General features: G+C 38.9%; 1 protein-coding gene across 4 annotated transcripts in view; it reads left to right on the forward strand.

The window, feature by feature from the left end:
- The window catches only part of PDE1C (phosphodiesterase 1C), a 234,929-nt gene that overhangs the window by 150,366 nt on the left and 63,621 nt on the right, over nt 1–20,942 (forward strand). For all 4 annotated transcript variants that reach the window (XM_066190506.1, XM_066190478.1, XM_066190488.1 and 1 more), the window contains exons 6-9: nt 2,500–2,616; nt 4,539–4,679; nt 15,853–15,953; nt 17,702–17,830. In XM_066190506.1, the coding sequence (XP_066046603.1) occupies nt 2,500–2,616; nt 4,539–4,679; nt 15,853–15,953; nt 17,702–17,830 (488 nt within the window). The remainder of the gene's footprint in view (nt 1–2,499; nt 2,617–4,538; nt 4,680–15,852; nt 15,954–17,701; nt 17,831–20,942) is intronic.

Raw genomic sequence — 20,942 nt, forward strand, 5'->3', positions numbered from 1 at the left:
GGTCACATTGGAATAAGTTAAAAACCAATAACAACCAAGTCATTGACTAATTTTGCTCAGAGTGAAATAGCACCTACCTGGTCACTGTGCACTCCAGAAACTTTTTTTTTTTTCAAAACTGTTTTGAGACATGCCTTTGCCTGGATGTTCTTGGGTTTGGTGATAGACTTGGTTGAAATGGGAGTTACTTTGAAGAAGTCAAAACAGGCTCCCTAGCAAAGTGGTCACAGCACCAAGCCTGATGGAGTTCAAGAAGCATTTGGACGATGCTCTCAGGCACATGGTGTGACATTTGGGGTTTTCCTATGAAGGACTAGGAGGTGGACTTGATGATCCCTATGGGTCCTTTCCAACTCACCGTATTCTATGATTCTCTGAAGTCTTTTGTCTTAAAAATAATATTTCATCCTAAATTTCTCAGTCCCATCTCCTCCATTGAAAATGGTGTATTTTGTTGCTTGCTTTAGTCCAGTAAGGTCAGTTATAAAACTCTTACAGCTACCTGACTGCTTAGTGTGCTCTATAAAATGACCTCTGTAAATGATGATTTAAGCATACAAAAGTAGGAATGTACCACACACACATTTCCTGCTGTTCTGGATTGCAATAATAAATATTCCGCTCAGAGTCATGCTAATAAGGACAAGAACTGAGATGAAATGAAGTCAAAAGAAGCTTTTTTTTAACTAAAAATTCTCATTTTTGCTGCTGTGGTCAAGAGGACATCTGACTTAATAACTCAAAGCTGTGGAATCGGAGATTTGTGACAGAGGTTGGTTTTAATAAAATAATGAAATGCTGCAGTTCCTGCAAAAAAAATGTAGGCTGTAGCAGTGCAAATTCTAGATGTATAATCTGTCTCACTTTTTCAGTGGATGAGAAGTTTGGCTTTTTTTTTTTTCCTCTCTATATATTCTATACTAATTTTTCTACTGCAGTAGAAAAATTGCCTTTCTGAGTGACATGGGTGTGAAGATATAAGACTGGTTGCCATAAAAGGGACAATCAGCTTTGTCTTTCATTTGAATAGTGACTATAGAAGTCATTCATACAGACATATTTACAGAGCATGTGTGGTGATCTGCTGTTCATCAGTCTAGTCCTAGAGATGGAACTTTGCATTAATTACTGCCAAAGGATTTACATGCTTTAGAATTTAATTTTTCAGCCTTTTCTGATGCCCGTGCCATGACAGGAATATGTTCTAGGCTAGCAAATATAAAAGTAGTGAACACAGAACTTGTAGTCACAATGTCTGCAGTATAGACTTCTGCTTATCTGTGGCTACAGAAATGTCATGCCTTCCAGTAATAGTGAGCAGAATAACCTCTATCCCTGAATTTGGTTGTTGACATATATAACAAGCCCCCAAGGCTAAGAAGAGACAGAAAACTAGGAAACTGAGCATTTATAAAGAATTAATGTTTCTCTTCATCTCTTGCTAGGTAATGAATGCTGTCACCTCCCGCAGCCTTCCCTAACATTTGAGATTTGAACTCAAACTTCTGCAAGAAGGTTAAACCTTAAACTTTAGATGTAGGATAAGTAAACTTCCCCTCCTTCATCTCTTGAGTGACCGGCCTGCAGCACTAGTATGTCATTTTTAGCTGGCTGTTACTTTCCCAAGTGGAATTAGATATCTATTCTTCTGTTAGAAACGTTGGATTTTTATATAATTGTTAGCATTTAATGTATCATATCAGCCCAAACCATCTGGTTTAGGACCATCTCTATGTCTCAGGTACTAAAGCAAACCAGAATTTTTATCTTTTAGGATTCATCCTTTGGTGATTAAATTCTGGTGGAGATAATTGTCATGTTTAGAATAAGCAAACAGCATACATGTTCTTAATGGAAACTTCTTAAACACACATCACACAATACTGATCAGTATACTAATACTCTAAGTACATTGATGATTCTGTATTGAAATAAGTTAGCCGAGACTCCATTTTCTTCATGCAGGAAAAGCAAATTCTTTATTTTAACAACTCATTTTTTACAGTTTTCACAGACCTCGTGTGCAACACCTATTGGCTGATAGTTTTCTTACTACTTTATTTATTGGTCAGAAGGTGATTTGTGCATACATGCTAAGATTCAGGTTGTTTATATTTTTCATTTATGGGTTCTCATGGAACAGATCTTATTGTGCAGTAGCATTTGTTTTTCAACCCAGGAATAGGTTGTTATGCTAACGAGTTTTCATACCAAGATTGTTTTCCCATGGGAACATGCAAATTACTTAGAAAAAGTGACAGGCTAACTTCAGCAATTTAACAGAGCAGGCCTGATTTTATGAGGCCTTTCTTTTAGAATTCTTTTACCTGTCATGACAATTCTGCATTGGTTAAATGGATTATGAAGAATTTATTGAGAAAGAAATTATACATTTATATCACTACTGGATTTCTCAAATTGTGAGAAAAAGTGAATAAATAGAATGATCATGGTAAAAATTTTGACCAAATTAATTGTCTTTTCTACATACTCTTGCAGAATGTAGACAAGTGGTCCTTTGATGTATTTGCACTAAATGATGCCAGTGGGGATCATGCACTGAAATTTATTTTCTATGAACTTCTCACACACTATGATCTGATCAACCGTTTCAAGGTCAGTACCTAGAAGATGGCTATCTTCATTCATCTTGAATTTTGTTTATTATCCCTCTCAACCTGCTTTTTTTTCAAGTAAAAATGTAATTTTAGTGATCTTTGAAGAATTTGTGAACACTGCACTTTCCCTAATAAGCAAGACCATATGTGATTTAAGTAGTATTTTCAATTGCAATGAGGCACCATGAACTAGGAGAGGTTCCAAATGAAATCCATGGGAAATACTGTATTTGTTCCTCTAAGAATGATACTGTCATTTTTCTGAGTTTTATAGGACCCTCAAGCATGCAGGCATAAAAGAGAACAAGAGAATATGAAAGCAAATTCAAATTCATTCCAATTAGATTGGCCAGTAGAATCACCAAAGGAGATGGTTCTACTCCCAGCTCTGCTCTCATGAGACCCCATTTGAAGTATTGCATCCAGGTCATCCAGGTCTGGAGCTCTCAGCACAGGAAAGACTAGGACCTGTTGGAGCCATTGTAGAGGAGGGCCACAGAAATTATCAGAGGGTTGGAGCACCTTTCCTGTGAGGGAAGGCCAACAGAGTTAGCATGGTTAAGCCTGAAGAAGGGAAGGTCCTGGGGATTATTCATTGAAGCCTTTTGGTACTTGAAGGGGAAAACTTTATGTCAGGGTTTGTTGCAGCAGGACAAGGGGTAATGATTTTAAACTAAATAAGGATAGATTTAGACTAGATATAAGGAAGATTTTCTTACGATGAGAGTGGTAAAACACTGGAAAACATTGCCCAGAGAGGTGGTAGGTGCTTCCATCCCTGGAAGCATTCAGGATCAGATTGGACTCTGAGAAACCTGGTCTAGTTGCGCATGTCCCTGTTCATTGCAGGGCGTGGTTGACTAGATGATTTTAAAAAGTCCCTTCTAGCCCAAACTATTCTATAATTTTGTAGTTGTTAGAGAAGTTTCCTCCAGCTTTGAAGAGAAAACATTGCCATCCAGTTCTTGACCACTTTCCCCATGCAGAAACTCTGTCATCTTTTCCACTGTTGACATTTCCATTTCCCTGGGGTTCTCACTCTGATTGGAAAAAATTTACAGATGTCTAGATCCCATAGTTTTTCAGGAACTTCCTATGCCTGATGAGACATCAAGATGTCTGCTCAGAACTGCATCCTCTGCCTATATGTACCTAAGAGGAGAAGACCAGTGATCTTTTATATGGAAACATTAGCATTTAATGTATTTCCTGTTTGAGCAGATGAAACTGGAAAACCCATGTTGCCAGTTGCATACATTACCACCTGCTATAGTCTCCTTTCTAGAAATTCCCTGAATTGCATTTTGTCAGGTAATTTCATTTACTCTTGGAGTCAGAGAAACATGGCAATCCCATAGGATGGGCAAGCTGGATTTTGCTGTGAAAACGCAGAGGTCTGATAAATGATAGTCCTCTTAAGAGTATCTAAGATTTGCTATATCATGTGTTTCATTAGAAAATCTTAAATGTGAATAATAAAGCAGAGATATATTCCAGTGGATCATGAAGGTAACAGGCAGTTGCTTGCAATCTATTTAGAAATATGTCTCCATGGCAATGAATACAGCGGTTGCTGTTGCTTTTTGTACTCTATGTATGTTCTGGACAACATTTCATAGTATACTTTTTTCTGTGTATTTATTTGTGGGAATTATTCACATGCAATGTAATTATGGATGGAAAAAACAGTTTGAAGTAGTAACCTGAATTGACTCTCTCTCTTGAGTGAGTGTTTCAGATGTTCTAGCATTTTCTTGTTTTGTGAAGTACAGACAGCTCTTTGAGAACCTCTTATCAAAATACTGTATGAATGCTTTTTGGGGCCTTTTTGAGAGCTGTTTGTTTGTTTGTTTGCTTGTTTGGGGTTGTTTATTTATTTGTTTGTTTTTTCTTTCTTTAATACTGTGCTGGTTTACTTAGATTCCTATTTCTGCCTTGGTGTCTTTTGTGGAAGCTCTGGAGGTTGGCTACAGTAAACACAAAAATCCTTATCACAACCTAATGCATGCTGCAGATGTCACACAGACAGTCCATTATCTCCTTTGCAAGACAGGCACAGTGGTAAGTAAAAGACTTGACATCCTGAATACATAGTGAGTTTACTACAGTTTATGCTTATTAATGAGATTATGATTATCCACAGTAGAATCTGTTTACACTGTAGACACACTTAAATTGATGTGGCTAGGCTAATAAAGGTGAAGACTTGGGATTATTTAGGAACAGAGGGTAAGTGAAGTTGTTGACAACTCTTTTAAGAGTGATCTAAAGAGGATGAATGAGAAACCCAAGCTTGGTTTTCCACTCTGCCACAGATCTTCTGTGTGAATCTGCCAACACACATTTGCTGGAATTCATTTAACTTAATATGAAGAATTGTATTGTCTACTCTTTCTTCTTAATGTAGGAGACAGTACATCCAAATGATAATTCATTCCACTTACCTGAGCAAGTGCTGGGATCTGGAAATGCTGATCTCCATCCACTTCTCTACAGGAAAATTATCTGGACTGACTTGCACAGAAACGTAGACAGATGAAGTCTGACAGCAATGCCAGGAGTGGATAGTGGGCTTGAAAAACAAACTTAGTGCACAATATGTTCCCACAGTGGTTCTCAAGACAAATAACAGAAGTACGTTTGAGGGTGGACTAGAGAATTTGAAGGAAGATAGATTCCAGAGTGTAGATCAACCATTGCAGTTTGGATTCAGCTGGAGGCTTAGAAAGTTGCTGGCCCACACCATTAGGGAGGATAAATAGCACAGAAAGTTCAAAGTGTACAGGATATATATGTATTCGTTCTCTTCTTCTTTCTCCTGGTTGCTGCTGCAGCCAGAAAAATGAATGAAATTACCTTTAGTCTGATTCTGTGGAGCTGATCTTTTCCACACATTATTTGCCTCACTTTTTCCTTGCATCTAATTTGCCCTTGCTCTTGTATTGGCAGAAGTGTAGAGGCAAAGGTGACAGTGAAAGGGAGATTAATCTGTTAAATGTTTGGCAGTTATCTCCTGTTATACCATGGTCATTCAGTGTTTGCTCTGTTTGTGGCTGGTACTTGAATACGTGTAATTCTGTCATATTGCGCTTCATTTCACTGAGGCCTTTTCACTAACAACTGTGCAGTTTGAGTAGTGCCGAGTAAACACATGAATGCGGGTCAGCAGAGGTTGAGGCTCTTACTGCAGCTCAGGCTTTCTTGAACACTCCCCAATTGTTACAAACTCTGTATCTGGAACTGTTGAAAAAAAAGATAAGGAAAAACCGTGTGCCTCAGCCCAATCAAATTCCAACACTCTTTCCCATGCAATGAACACCTTTGATCAGCTATACAAAATCACTATAAAAATTGTCTGTCAGCATCACTCGTGGTGATATTTGCATGTCAATGATACCTTGTTCTATGCAGCTCAATAAGAAACCTGAAGAAATGCTGCCACCAGTGTCTACTGGGTGATGGAGTATAGGACAGAGAGGTACAGGCTAACAAGGTATAGTGCAGCTCTGGCTATGTCTTTTAGGCCAGTTTCAACAACTGTAGAATTGCTCACGCTTGGGAACTATGTTTTGTGCATATGATCTGCATTTCTGCACTTCCTGTTGCCACACAGGTGTTGCTTTCAATTCTGAAGTCAGAACTGGATGCTCTTCCCTGAGGAGTCACGTGCTCCACTGCCTCTTGTAAACATCCCAAGTCTCCTGTGTTGAATGTAGATTGCACTTGTGAATTGCAGTCTCTCTGCAATTAGAGAAGTAAATGCTGCTGTTTATCAGAAGCAGATTTGGAAGGACTCAGATGCTATCTGTCTCAAGAGGTGATTCAGACAGGCTGATCCTGATGAAAGTTGTGTCACTTGCTTCTGATTGTGCCTGAAGTAAAAAGAACTTAGGTCAGAATTGCAGCTAATACAGTTACCTACTCAAAATCTCCTGTGAGATACTAAATTGGTCATTGTTACTAATAAGACCATTAGTTAATGAAAATGCACCACAACCTGTAGTCAGTAGAACAGGTTCTATGTTGAGTAATGTGAACTGTATTCTAGTGGTGAGCAAAAAGATTCCCTTTTTCTCCTTAAACCATGGAAGAAGGGCAGTTTTCATGTGGTGATACTCTGCACCACAAGGTTTCTGGATTAAAACAGCTCCCCAAATATAGCTGACCTCCATCCTATGTATGTTCAGAGCTAAATTTTTTTCCATCTTGCTGCTTCTGGACCCGTTAGTCATTTAGCAGCAACTTAGATGCGAGTGAATGAGTACTATTTCATTCTAGCCTGTGATTCACCAGTGCTGTATGGGATTTCCTATCCTGTCTCTGAGTGCAGTAAAGCAAGGAAAGTGTTAAAGAGAGAACCAGAAGGACATGGAAATGCGTGAGTAAGCAGTGGAGAATTTTGGACTTCTTTCCCCTTTGAGAGAGAGAATGCAGTGGACTAAAAAAGAAATAAAAAACCAAACCCAAAATAACCTCCCCAAAACCAAACTACACTAACCTCTTTTTCAGAGGAAAAGGTGATCTGAAATCACAGAATGACCTATGACATAACACTGCCATATCAGCTAGACCATGGCACTAAGTGGTACATCCACTCGTTTCTCAAACACTTTCAGGGATGGTGGCTCCAACTCCTCCCTTGGCAGCCCAGTCTAATGCCCAATCACTCTTTCTGTGAAGAACTTCTTCCTAATATGCAGCCTATGCCTCCACTGGTTCATCTTAAGACTGCTCCTGTCCTGTAGCTTGTTGCCTGGGAGAAGAGACCAACCTCCACCTGCCTACTACCTCCTTTGAGAGAGTTGTAGAGAGTGATAAGGTTTCTCTCCTGCGCCTGTTGTTTTCTCCAGGCTAAACAACACCAGCTCTCTCAGTTGTTCCTCACAGGGCTTGTGTTCCAGACCCTTCACCAGCCTTGTTGCCTTTCTCTGAGCATGCTCCAGCATCTCAACATCCCTCCTAAATTCAGGGGACCAGAAGTGGACACAGTACTCAAGGTGTGGCCTCACCACTGCTGAGTACAGAGGAAGAATCACTTCCCTAGTCCTGCTGGCCATATTATTCCTGATACAGCCCAGGATGCTATTTGCCTTCTTGGCCTCGTGGGCACACTGCTGGCTTATGTTCAGGCTGCTGCCAATCAGTACCCTCAAGTCCCTTTCTGCCTGGTCTCTGTCCAGGCACACTGCCCTCAGCCTGTAGTGAGGCAGGGGGTGGTTGTGACCAAAGTGCAGGACCTGGTACTTGGTCTTGTTAAACTTTATATTGTTGGATTCAGCCCATTGATCCAGCCTGTCCAGGTAGCTCTGAAGAGCTCTCCTACCCTCCAGCAGATTGATATTCACAACCAGCTTGGCGTCATCTGCAAATTTGCTCATGGTAGACTTGATCCCTTCATCCAGATCATCAATAAAGATCTTAAACAGGATTGGGCTCATACACAGGTCCCTGAGGGACACCACTAGTGACCGGCCACCTACTGCATGCAGCACCATTCACTACCACTCTCTGGGCCTGGCCATCCAGCCAATTTGTAACCTAGCAAAGAGTGCTCCTGTCCAAGAAACGGGCTTCCAGCTTTTCCAGGATTATTCCATGGGAGATGGTGTCAAAGGCTTTACTGAAGTCCAGATAGACAACATCCACAGCTTTCCTCTCATCCAGCAGGCAGGTCACTTGGTCATAAAAGGACATCAGGTTGGTTACATAGGACCCTCCCCTCCTAAATTCCTGCTGACTGGGTCTGATATTTAGGCTCTCTTGTATGTGACGTGTGATCACCCTCAAGATGAACAATTCTAGAACCAGGCCAGGCACTGAAGTCAGGCTGACTGGCCTGTAGTTTCCTGGATCCTCATTTTGGCCCTTCTTATAGATGGGCATCACACTGAGCAGCTTCCAGTCATCTGGGACCTCCTCGGTTAGCTGAGACTCATGATAAATGGTGGAGAGCAGCTTGGTGAGCTCTTCAGCCAGCTCCCTCATCACTCTAGGATGGATCCCACCTGGTCCCACAGACTTGTGAGCATGGAGGTGGCTCATCAGGTCACTAACTGCTTCCTTCTGGATTACAGTGGGCTACTCTGCTCTGTGTCCCTGTCTACTAGCTCAGAAGGCCAGTTATCCTGAGGATGACTTGTCTTATTGGTGAAGATTAAGGCAAAGAAGGTGTTAAGTACCTCAGCTTTCCTCACATTTGGTAACTATATTCCCCACCATGTCCAATAAAGAACAGAGGTTTTACTTGCCCCTCTCCTTTCACCATTAATGTATTTATAAAAACATTTTTTATTATCCTTTACAGAAGTGAATATCTGCAATATGTGTAAATATTGTGCAGACATGTCTTGGTTTGAAAGACAGGTGTCTGCTAGGGAGGGCAGGAGCCTCCCTTAGAATGGAGAATGTAACCCCCCTCCCACCAAATTTATTATAATTTTTAAATTACGGGGCTCTCAGACAAAGATACAAGGATAGGAGTAACAGTTCTTTACTACTATGTATAACAAGGCAAACAAACAACAATAACTATGGCATTAAAAACAAACAGAACCAGGAACCTCATGACAGCCTTCTTGACTGCGGACACTTTCCCCTTTGGTGCAGTTCTGGTCCCGGCAGGGCAGGTGCGATGATCCCCATGCGGCTGCAGGGGGCACTGTGGCGCGGGCTCGGGGAGCACATGGTAACCGCAGCTTTGTACAAGACGGGGAGGGATGGAAGAGAGACTTCGCTTTACAAACCCCTAGGGCTGTCGATCCTGGTGCCCTAGCAGGACTCTTGGAAGCAGCAGGCTGGAACGGCAAGGATGAGCAGAAATCCCTGGGGCGGTGGACGAGATGTCTCAGAAACTCCATGGCAATAGCTGGAACTACAGGGCATCCTGGCAGGGCAAGGGGGTGCAGTGCGGGGCCCAGCAGCAGAAGAAAGGCAGCTCCCAGCTGGGTTATACAAGTGGTAGCAAAATTCCTTTTCCCAAGTGGCAGCTCGACTGTCCTCCGAAATCTGAGAGTGAGTGAGAACCCCTAACTGTCTCAACCCCAGTCCTTTACCTGCCTCTATTCTCGCGGTATCTCTGTCCCTCCTAGAGAAATTCCCAAAAACCAGAGAAGTGCCACCAGACACCCTCCTTCCCTGAGGCCCGGCCACCTCGCCCCATCTCAAACACCCAGCCATCAGTGTGTCTTAGCAACTCAATGGGAAAAAATTCCATAGGTAAAAAGGAAAGGAAAGGAAAGGAAAGGAAAGGAAAGGAAAGGAAAGGAAAGGAAAGGAAAGGAAAGGAAAGGAAAGGAAAGGAAAGGAAAGGAAAGGAAAGGAAAGGAAAGGAAAGGAAAGGAAAGGAAAGGAAAGGAAAGGAAAGGAAAGGAAAGGAAAGGAAAGGAAAGGAAAGGAAAGGAAAGGAAAGGAAAGGAAAGGGTACAAATGGAAAAGAAAGGAAAGACACCCAACCCCCATCAAGAGGTCAGAGAAGGTACATATACCAGACTTCTATCTAGAAAAGAGGAACTAGAATGTTCCTACAAGGACACGCTCGTAAGCATAGGGACATGCTTGCACTGCAGTCCTAATGTCCTGCTCACAGCAGGGCTAGCTTCTTACATGCATAGTGTATTCACACACAGTAAAGAAATGTAGGGGGCATTTTCCTCTTTCCAGGATTTGCTCACATCAGGATCTTATCATTACTGGAGTGTGTATAGTTTTTTAGTTCATCACTTCTACAATATTTATGTAAACAACTCGGACATGCTGGAACACAAGATTTTGGGTTCACAATTTTGTAAGGGCCATTGGTTTAATTCTTCACCAATAAGATGAATATCCCTTGTAAAAAAATTATACACAAAAATAGGGAAAGAAACCCTCATTTTTCTTGCTAACCAGCTGTTTGTAATGTGGAAAAATTGTTGTTTCACATTTAAATATTCTATGTAGTTTAAGTTTGTTCTAGTCTTAAAAGTAAGAAACATGTTTCTAGTTTGTCTTTACATGGTTCATTTGTCTTTGTCACACTCCCTGTTATTTATGAACTCTCTGAACAGTTTTGTTCCAACAGTTGCTATGGGGAATGTTTTTTATTTGTGGAGATAGAATTTGGCCTGCTATCCTGGCACACATTGAAAGTGTACCATGTAGTATTGGAAAATCTATTCTGCTAACATCCAGTGTAAAAATGTCTATAAAACATAAAAGTAAAAGAGTTATCAAGAAATACGAACCAGGCTGCAAAGATGATTTTGAACCTTGGAGTTTTGGAAAAGGATTGCAGCATCTCTTCTTTTACCACAACTCAGTTCAGCAGTAGCATTGAAACAATTAGATTGATTAGGGTGTTGGCTGACTAAGGAGTTCAATTCTATTTTTCTTGCATTGAGTGATATGTTGACAGATGTCAATAGTAATAGACATGCAAAATTGCAAAACAGGGCTGCCATGGGTTTCTTCTCTTTTGAGCACATGGGCATGGATGCGAGGATTTTGAGGGAATGTTTTGTATGAATTTGTCTGATCATTCAGAATCTATCCACAAAAGCATACAACAACTTAAGGAAGGTGTGTCAAAAATCGCAGTTAATGATGAGACTTGGTTACATAGTCTATTTGATGGATGGAATTTGACATCATGAGTGAAACAACTTCTAAAAATGGGCTTGTATATTTTAGTCATCATAATAGTTGTGCTAATCATGGTGCCTTATTTGCTCCAATGCACACGACAAATGATTAACAAAGCTGTCAAGGGAATCTATATGACTCAACAATGAGGGGGAGATGTCAGAGATCATCCCTCCCTGGGTTCCCCAGAGAGAGAAAATTATGTAGGAGTTGAATTAAAGCCTTTAGAGAAATTAAAATATATTAAGCCGCGTAAATATGAAGTAAAAGTTTAGATTTTAGTTTTAAGTGTACTCTAAGTGCCTTAAGAATTTGTCAGCCAGCACAGGGTCTAGAGCCCTAAGGCCTGATAACTTAGCTTTAGACATAACAAAACCATGGCTGAACATTGCTTACAGTACTAGGTAAAGCAGGCGTAACTTCTATGTGAATGAGATAGAACCTTTTGCGTTAATAAATATGCTATATGATAGAACCTTTTAATGTTAGTAGATAGGCTGTATGCGTAGCTTTTGTGTAAGGTTTGATACCATTCTTCATAATTTTTCATAGTTTTACGTACTTTCAAAATTGAGTTTAGCTTGGTGTAGAAAAAATGTTTTTGAATTGTGTCTTTAGTGGATTGGCTAACCCATAGATAGGGATATGAATATGCATTTATGGTTTATGGATAAAAAGCCCATGTTTCGGGGGCAATGGTATCAAGTCATCGATTTTCAATCGATCGATTCACCATCCTGCCATGTACAACAAGAGAGAATGAGGCTTTGCCAGGGAGCTGATGCCCGGGAGCTACAGACAGGACTTTGTCAAGTGTTATCACTTGAGTTGCTGCTGGGGGTGCTGCTGGGGGTGCTGCTGCTGCTGCAGCAGTAGCCTCTGCCATCGTGGCCTGTGCTGCAGGGAACTCTGCTTGAGAATGGAACTCTGGGCCAGTAATCTGCCTTTTCCCCGTGGTTGGGACTCCTTGTTAATTTGCCTCTGCCCCCGTTTCTGGGACTCTCTGCCAATCTGCCTTCACGCCCTGCTGGGAATTTAAGCTTACTAACTTTTAATAAAACCGCATTCTTTGAACCCTTTGCCTTAGAGACAGATTCATTTATATAATAAACACCTTTGTTATAACCAGAAAATGTTCTTGGCTTTTTAAGACCTTATACCTATATAGATCGACACCATCCCTCTGTTTTTTTTAATATTTTATTTTCAATTAAATCTTCTTTCCCTCTCCTTTTGTAAAATTTAATCAGTTTTCCTGTTATTTTTTTCCCTCAGGATGATGCTTTGGCCTTAGTTTGTTATACTTTACCATATGAACTACAAAGTTTTTGTCTCACTCACAGACAATATGTTGAAAGAGAATTTGGAATTAATCTGATGTTTATCTTGTGGAGAATTGGCCTATAAGCATGATATGCAGGAGCAGCTTCCAAGAGCTGACACTTTTTGCACATTTCATTCCTTCCTTTATTAAACTCTGTTGTTCAGCTCTGATTATTACTTTCTTTGGTATTGGTTTTTGATTAATTTTTATAACTGTTTGGAAATACCATTATTTATTTTTTAACCTAGACTATGATGGGAAAATTGTAAAGCTTAAGACTTTTTTCTCTGATACTGACAAGAATTACAGGAGACTATTTCCTGCAGCAGACCTGAAAAACTGTGAAAGTGCAGGACTTCTGTCACATCTTTTAGTACTAAAGGGAAGTGAGATCATCTCCACTAGCCTATTGTGATTAATAAGCAGGTCATCATAAGCTTTGAAAATAATACCTATTTTGGAATAAAGGTTAATAAACTCTTGGGAAGGAAACTAGTTAATTACTTACATTGTAGCAATTTCTTGGAAATGCCTTTTTTTTCCCCTTTTGTTAGATTTGGAAACACTACTCTTTCCTCTCCCTTCTTCTTTCTATATTCATCAATCCTTCTGTTTACATGCAAATGAGCCATCGTAGTAGCTATTGCTTCACATTTACTATATATTGTTGAAAGGCAATCATGCTTCTTGCCCATTTTTTTTTTTCATTCTGGTAGCCAGTACTTGGTATTTCATGCCTTTTACCCTCCACCATTATAGACCTCCTACCATTGCAGAAGGTTTGATATGTTTTTATTCTGGATTGGTTTTGTCAGCCCTTTAGAAATCAAACCCATTCACATTTCCTTGCACTTTTCGTCTTTTGTGACACTCCTGATGTTCTTGTTGGCTTTGTACTTTAAAAATTAGCTTTCTGTTTCCAAGATGAAATCCACCACAAAGCAGTGAAATGTAAAGTCTGCACTTTGATGGAGATTGCATCCATTCTCTGCAGGCTCTTTGGCATCTTGTTTGCTTTCTCTTGCAAGGTTGTGACAGGAAAAAAGGGACTAAGAGGTTCTAGTTACTTACCTTGTGTTACTCACAAGCCAATTTTGACTTTGTTCTACTTACACTGCTTTATTTATTACCAACAATTAACAGCTGTAATTCCATTTTATTCTGGGTGATCTTCCTGGAATGCTGTTATGATACTTAATACTGCTAATACAAGATACTGCTAATAATAAGATCTAGTACACCCTATTTAAAAACCTACCTTACTCAAAATTGTTCAACAAGTGATGCTTTGGTAAGGTATGCAAGTCAGCACTTTCCTGTATGTGCCTTAAGAGACAAGGTAGGAAAGCTCAAACACTAAGACTCATTGCCTTAGTAATGTTTTAAGACTTGAGTAATGAGATCTTGTTAGTGTGGGAATTGTCAGATGCTGTCCAGAAGGTCTAAAGTGGATGCGTTGGACTAGCTGAATGTGTCCTGAATGAGTTCTGCATGCATAATACAGGCTTGCTCTGGCTGTTTCTGAGCACTTGTGCCCTGATATTTTTTTTCTATCATTTTCAGTCTCTCCTTTTGGCAAATGGCAGACCGCTGTTAGCAATGAAAGTCCAGATCTAGACATGTAGCCTGGAAATCCTAGTTCCATTTTTTACCCCATTGCAGTTGCCAGAAGTTCTTGCTTGAAAGTTGAATTAATGTTCTTAAACCTTTGGAAATCTTTTCTTATTCACAAGTCACAACTGGAAACAAAATTTAACAGACTTCTCCATCATCAGTGCACTCCAGTCATGTCCTGGATCAATAGTGTAGATATGAGAAAACAGCACAGTTTCTGTTTCTGATAGTTTCTTGCACTTCTCACTATTCTTTCTCTCTTGCTATTAAAAAACAAAACAAAACAAAACAAAACAACAACAAAACCCCAAACCAACAAAAAACCACACAGACAAAAACAAACAAACAAAAAACCCCAAGAAAAACCAAATAAAAAACAAGCAAAACAAAACAAAAAACCAAACCACAAACACACACAAAAACCCCAAAACAAACAAACAAAAAAACCACAACCCAAAGCCAAGAACTACCTTGATTATGGTCAATAGCACTGTGCTAAATATCTCTGGGCTGTATTTTCAAACTGCATCTTTAATGTAAGGGGATGTTTAATACCAAGGCTTGCTCCATTCGTCACTGGTTATGCAGAGATGACTGTGAAACACAGATAAGGAGCTAGACAGGTTGATGTGTGCAGAGTCCCGCTGTTACAAATGCTTCCCTGCACGTGCTTAACAACCTAGTGGTGGTTAAGCTGAGCTATAGTATATGTCTAGAATAGATTTTGGAAACCTTACTGCCTTTGCTGGGCTTTGAATTAAAAGGCAGTTTGTATATGAATGCCTATCAAAATGTTTGCAGGTTGACAGTGAGGTGTTACAGAAGTATTTGGCGATCACTGTGGTAAAGGCTTTCTCTAAATGCAATGCATTTAAGCATTTCATACAAATATTTACAGCATTCACAATATCTAAAACCTTTGGCTCCAAAGTGGTTGATGTTAACAACACTCTTTGTGGGCTACCAGTGGAAAACCAGACAATAAAATGATTTCTTTTTGATTCAGATAAAAAATATTTAAACCATCTGAATAATTTATAACTTTAAGGCAAAAGTGACTTAAACATTGTAAAATAAGGCTTTGACTAGGGAATTAGGACAAATCCCACAATCTCCAGGGCTTTATCAAGTGTTTTTAAAAATGATCAATAAATAACAAGATGTACATCTTTTGAGGCTATCTTCCTTGCTCTCCTTGTGATTCAGTGATTGACAAAGACTTTTAGTTTTCTGGAAAACAGTGACGTTCTTCCATATTTGAGTCTCTGCTACTCAGTAAACTGATCTGAAAATATGTACCCTGGTGGTATGTTTTACCTGCATGTATATAATCAAAATTCCCTTGATGAACCTTGATTTTCTTGAGTTTTCCTTGTTGCTCTTCTTCAAACATTGCTCTTTCAGAAGGACACATTTCCCCTTGCTCTGCCTTAAACCTTTTTAGGTCCTGAAATAATTTTGTTGAAGTTCCATTTATTTAGATGAAGGTCCATGATGAACACTGATTTGGCTTTTATATATCAACCAGAGAAGTTTGCTTTAAAGCAGCTGGCAGACTGCAGGGGAAGGGTAATGACATGCAACACTGACCGTCAACAGAGGATAGATAATTTACCTTAGAAGACAAAAGCCTGAGAAAATGACAGCTTATCTGATTGTACTGTAATCTCTTTTCAGCACTGGCTGACAGAGCTGGAGATCTTCGCTGTGATTTTTGCAGCTGCCATACATGACTATGAACACACTGGAACCACCAACAATTTTCACATCCAGACACGGTGAGGCCACTGCAAATCATGATGAAGGGTCAGGAAATAGAGGGCGAAACCTTTGGAGAATAACTGCACAGCCATCTTAGAAAAGTGCGGGAATGTCTGCTTTCAAGTATTAAAGGAGGAAAGTTCACTTTCTCTTGTTGCATTTAATTTTCTCTTGTTCAAACATTCACAATGGAATGCATGTATTTTAAATTCCTGAACATTGTTTCATATTAATAACCAGGAAAAAGGAAGTTCCAAAAATATTTCCATGTAAAGTTTTCAAAGACAAATGGTTGTACAGAGTGATGTATTTTGATGAAGATAAAGTTTTGAAGGAAATATTGTAATTTTACGGTTTTTTCTCCTTGTTGAATTTGAAGATTCAAACATTATTGGCATAAATCGGCCATTCAACCGTGTTTATTGCATTCATCAGTGAATGTGCACACTACACATACTGTTTCTACTTGAGTGGAAAACCAAGGTAGGTAGACAGGTTTTCCTGCAGCAAGGGGATATGCTTAGCACTACCTAATCAGGGAAATACTCTTTTAAAGCATCATAAATTGCTAGAGAGTAATTAACTGATCACGAACTAGACTGGACTGGTGTATTTTATAAAACTTTTGGGTTGGTGGGAAAGAGGAAAATTAGATGAAGATAGCAAAATCCAGAAGTGTGCAAAGATTATGAAGTCTCTAGTTTCAATGATAATTGGGCATCTAATGTGTGTGTGTTATTTTGACAATAGGAGTGTACTGGTAGTAATGCCAAAATGTCTAAATGTCCTCAGCTGACACTGCGCACTTGGGCAGTGCTAAGATGCATTTTAATTTTTTAGATTACATGTCTGTAATTAAAATAGATGCCTGTAGTGTGTTGGCTGAACCATACTATGCATCAATAATGGTTTCCAGTATAAAGCACACATATGCAGAGTAAAGACTGGGAATGAAGAAAGAAGTCTCTGTCTCTATTCTGGGTGAAGCCACACTTCTCACAACTTCATGCATACAGGATTTAGGAATCTGCTGTACTTTCCAAATACTTATAAAAATATTCAAGGAAGGATAGTGGTAATTTAATTTTTCTAACATTGAACATCAGACAGTGTGAAGTGTCAGAGGATAAAAATACACACTGCTCTCTGTGAAGCAGATCTGAGTAAGGACTGTAACAAAACATATTCACCCTCTGTTGCTGTTAACTTCTTTGTCTTCAAACCAGTTTACCCATTCATCAATTACAGATCTCTGCTCTGGGGCATAAAGTCAGGCATGAATACCTTTGGTCTTACTCTGTCCCACTTAAAATTTCTTCTCCAGACAGCATAGTCTAGGACACAGATGTCAGGAATCAGTTGAGTTGTATCTTGCTTACAGCCAGATTGCTGTTCTGGAGAAACAGTATTGGGTCACATCTTGCAATTGCTTACTTGTCTGCAGTCAGATTTTAATATCAGAGAGACATATATAAGTACTAGAAAAAAGACTCATGGTTTTAATCCAAGTTTACATATCTCTTACAGCTTTCAGCACTTATTTTCAAGTATGTAACAAGGCAGTTAAGTGAGTCTTATCTAGTGAAATAGATTTTGCAGTGTTCATTAGATTTCTTTTACTGAGTAACAGCAATTAACCAAGTATTACAAGTACTCTTAAAATGCTCATATCTGTTCCATAGACTTAATTGCTGTAGCTGATCAAAGGAAAACGTCATTAGACTGAAGAGAAACAACCTTTCCTATGTTTTCTTTTAAATGCTAGGTCAGACTCAGCCATTCTATACAATGACCGGTCTGTGCTTGAAAATCATCATGTTAGTGCAGCGTATCGTCTTTTGCAAGATGATGAAGAGATGAATATTTTATCTAATCTCTCAAAGGATGATTGGAGGTAATAATGACCATGGTGGCTGCCTAGGAACATTGCAGCATCATCATGCACTGGTATTGCCTTGTTTGAATAGCAATATGCATTATTGTATATTACATATTAGTCTTTCTATGCTACAAGATAAAGAACTTTAAAAAGTGTGTCTTGTTTATTCCTGCTTTCAATTTTCACTTCTGATAGTGAGACTAGACTTTGTGACAATGGGTTGTAGTGTACAAATTGACTCCCATTTAATTATCACAGAGACACTCTTTGTATACATGTAATTGAGTGCAGAGCTAGCCTGCTGTTGCTTTGTCCTAAAGCATAAATATAACCTTTATTTACTTTAACACTTCCTGCCTGGAAATTATAAATGGGACTTAATGCAAAACATAATCCAGTCCAGGGGGCATGGATCTACTACATATGCTTGGGAGGTTTAAGAAGCTGTAATTTAAAATGAGCCTCATGAAATACATAATTTATATGCCAAAATGAGCCCATGATTACCTTTCTGATAGCAGACAGTTCGAAGTGATGACAGTTTCCTGCTTTTACTGAGTTCTGTGAATTTCAAGGGGTGATAATTTAAAAATAGTCTAGTGTGCTAGACAGGAAGGATCCAGCCCCATGTTTTTTTTCATGGGAAAGGAGTCAACTTGTGAATTCCTATGTGACACACACAGTGCCTTCTACATATTCTTAAATGTAACATAGTGCTGAACAGTTGTTTAATCAAGTTTATATATAAATGTGGGGAAATAAACCTGTCTCTGGGGCTGACTTCTACCAAGATGGTCAGTGAAGGCTCTGCTTACTAATCTGTTTAGCCTGAGTTTCCTATTTATTTTAACTTGTCAACAGTGATGTGATCCTATAGCCAAACACTAGGAACTTACAGTGCTGATTTCAGTCTAAAGGAGTGTTGTGGAGGAGTGTCCTGAAAATTCTATGTGCCAATATATAGAATAGTGTCATGGTGGGCAGCAAGAAGGTGGCAAGAAAGTACCTCCACTGAGATGGCAAAAATCTATTTTAGGTACAGATGGAAATTCCTTGTCAAATATTGGCAGCAAATTAATGCTTTGTTTAATGTTGGTGAGGAAACATAAGGAATTAAGTGAATAGAAACATCAGCCTTAGAGCCACTGTCTAGAAGGACCAGCCACTGTTTTTAGTGGAGCAGCTAATTGAATATGTTTCATTGCATAGATACTGACTTTAGGTAAATGGTCTGTGTTTGAGCTTTAAACTGTTAAAAGTTTGATTGAATTAAAGCCAGTTTCAGATATTTCTTATTGATTCTGTAGTGCCAGTATGTGTGTTCTGTTGATGCAATGTGCTTAGAACCGAAGTTTCAAAGATTAACCCATCCCTTTAAAAGTGCTGTAAGTGCCTGAGCAAAAATATTCTGTGGTTTGAATTGCTTATTTGTTCTCTCTCAAGTATGATTTTATAGCTGCTGATCAAGCAGCAGTGCTGCAGAATAAAGGGCATTATCTGGAAGTGCTCTAATTCCAAAACATTGTGATTTCTATGAGCTTTTGCTATTGACTCCCACTACAAAATCCCATAGGCAGACATTTGGGAAGCAATGCAAACATCAACTGACTTAAGCAAAATCTGAAGTGTTGACAAATAAAACCCAAGAAGCCCAGAGTTTCCCCATTCTAGGACTCAAAAGGAGGACACTCAATATTGAAGGATGCTTTGGGCAACTAATAAAATGTGCCCAAATTAAACTTCACTTTTGTAGAGTGATAAATCTCCCTCTGCAAAAGGCCGGAGTGATGTTTTTTGGAATATAAATTCTTGAGTTCCTTTCTGAGCTGAGCTCTGACTTCTTTGTTCACATTACTAGGAAAAGAAGGTCTGATGATCTGCAATCCTAGATGTCTATGTGGATTTTATAACTTTTTGGTATTCTGTCATCTAATTAGGAAATGTATTTTTAGGAAAGATACATAGAAAATTTGAGACACATTTCACAGTTGAAAGATAAATGGCCACAGGTTGTATAAGGAAAGCAGATGAGAATGGAAGAGAACTTTTGGGTTACAGTCAAGAAAAAAAGAGTTGAGTGCTTACTAGTGCTTAAACAACTTTTTTTTCCTCCACAGAGAAATACATATTTTTTTCTCTGGTGCTTATTAAATATTTGAAAATTAATTTAGTTGCTCCAGTTTTTGAATCCCATTTGTGCAACTTATCAAACAAAAAACTGTAACAAAAATAAATCACAGTGAGCTAAGAAACTAAACTGCAAAGTGAACATATGTTTTCCAATATAATGTTATAGATGTCTTTTTTGTCACAGTATTTTATTGTTAGTAAGTTCCATGCAGTTTATTGAAACCTTTACTTTCAAGTATAAAACAAAAATAATAAATAAAATAAAGAGGTTGAATAAAGGCTGAATAAAAGGATACCTGGAAAATATTTACTTATTTAGCCTTATATAGCAGTACAACTTCAGGAAGTTACTTTGAATTCAATATCGACTTTCTCAGTAAACCTCGGTGTTTTGTCCCTCAAATAATTCTGAACTCTCCTTGTCAATCACTGTTATTCATTTCAACATTGCAGTGAGAGACCACGAGTTTTTTTACTGACTTTTTTCATATGCTTTTTTCCCATAAGTAATAGTGTGTGTATGGTTCATGGATCATGTAAAATTTTATTATAAAATTTTGCTTCTATGCACTCCGGATGGGCACATGCATATTCTGAGTTTTATACCTCCAGCAAGAATCAGCCGGTGATGATATTTCTTATAATGTTGTGTTTTCCTATTAATTTCTGTTATAATAAAGCGCTGGGACTTTGACTGAACGAAATTAGTCACCTAGATCAGTTCAGGAGATGTAACTATTGTAACTTTGCAGTAAGTTTTCCTGTTTAAGACTTTTATAAATTCTTGTCACTGGTAACAGACTTCATTGTCTGTGGGTTTCATGTAAGTCAGCTTAGCTGGTTTGCTGTAAAGATTGATGGAGATCAGCATCCTTAGATCATGGCTTTTGTTTACTTCGAGAAGTGGAATTATCCTTTGAATTATCTCAGCTCAGTGAGAAGCCTGAAAAAAAGGATGCCACCAGTGTGTACAGTGTGATGGAGCATAGAAGAGAAA

Source organism: Chamaea fasciata, unplaced genomic scaffold (assembly GCF_029207755.1).
Source record: "Chamaea fasciata isolate MVZ Bird 193981 ecotype frontalis unplaced genomic scaffold, bChaFas1.0.hap1 SCAF_1, whole genome shotgun sequence".
Classification (NCBI taxonomy): Eukaryota; Metazoa; Chordata; class Aves; order Passeriformes; family Sylviidae; genus Chamaea; species Chamaea fasciata.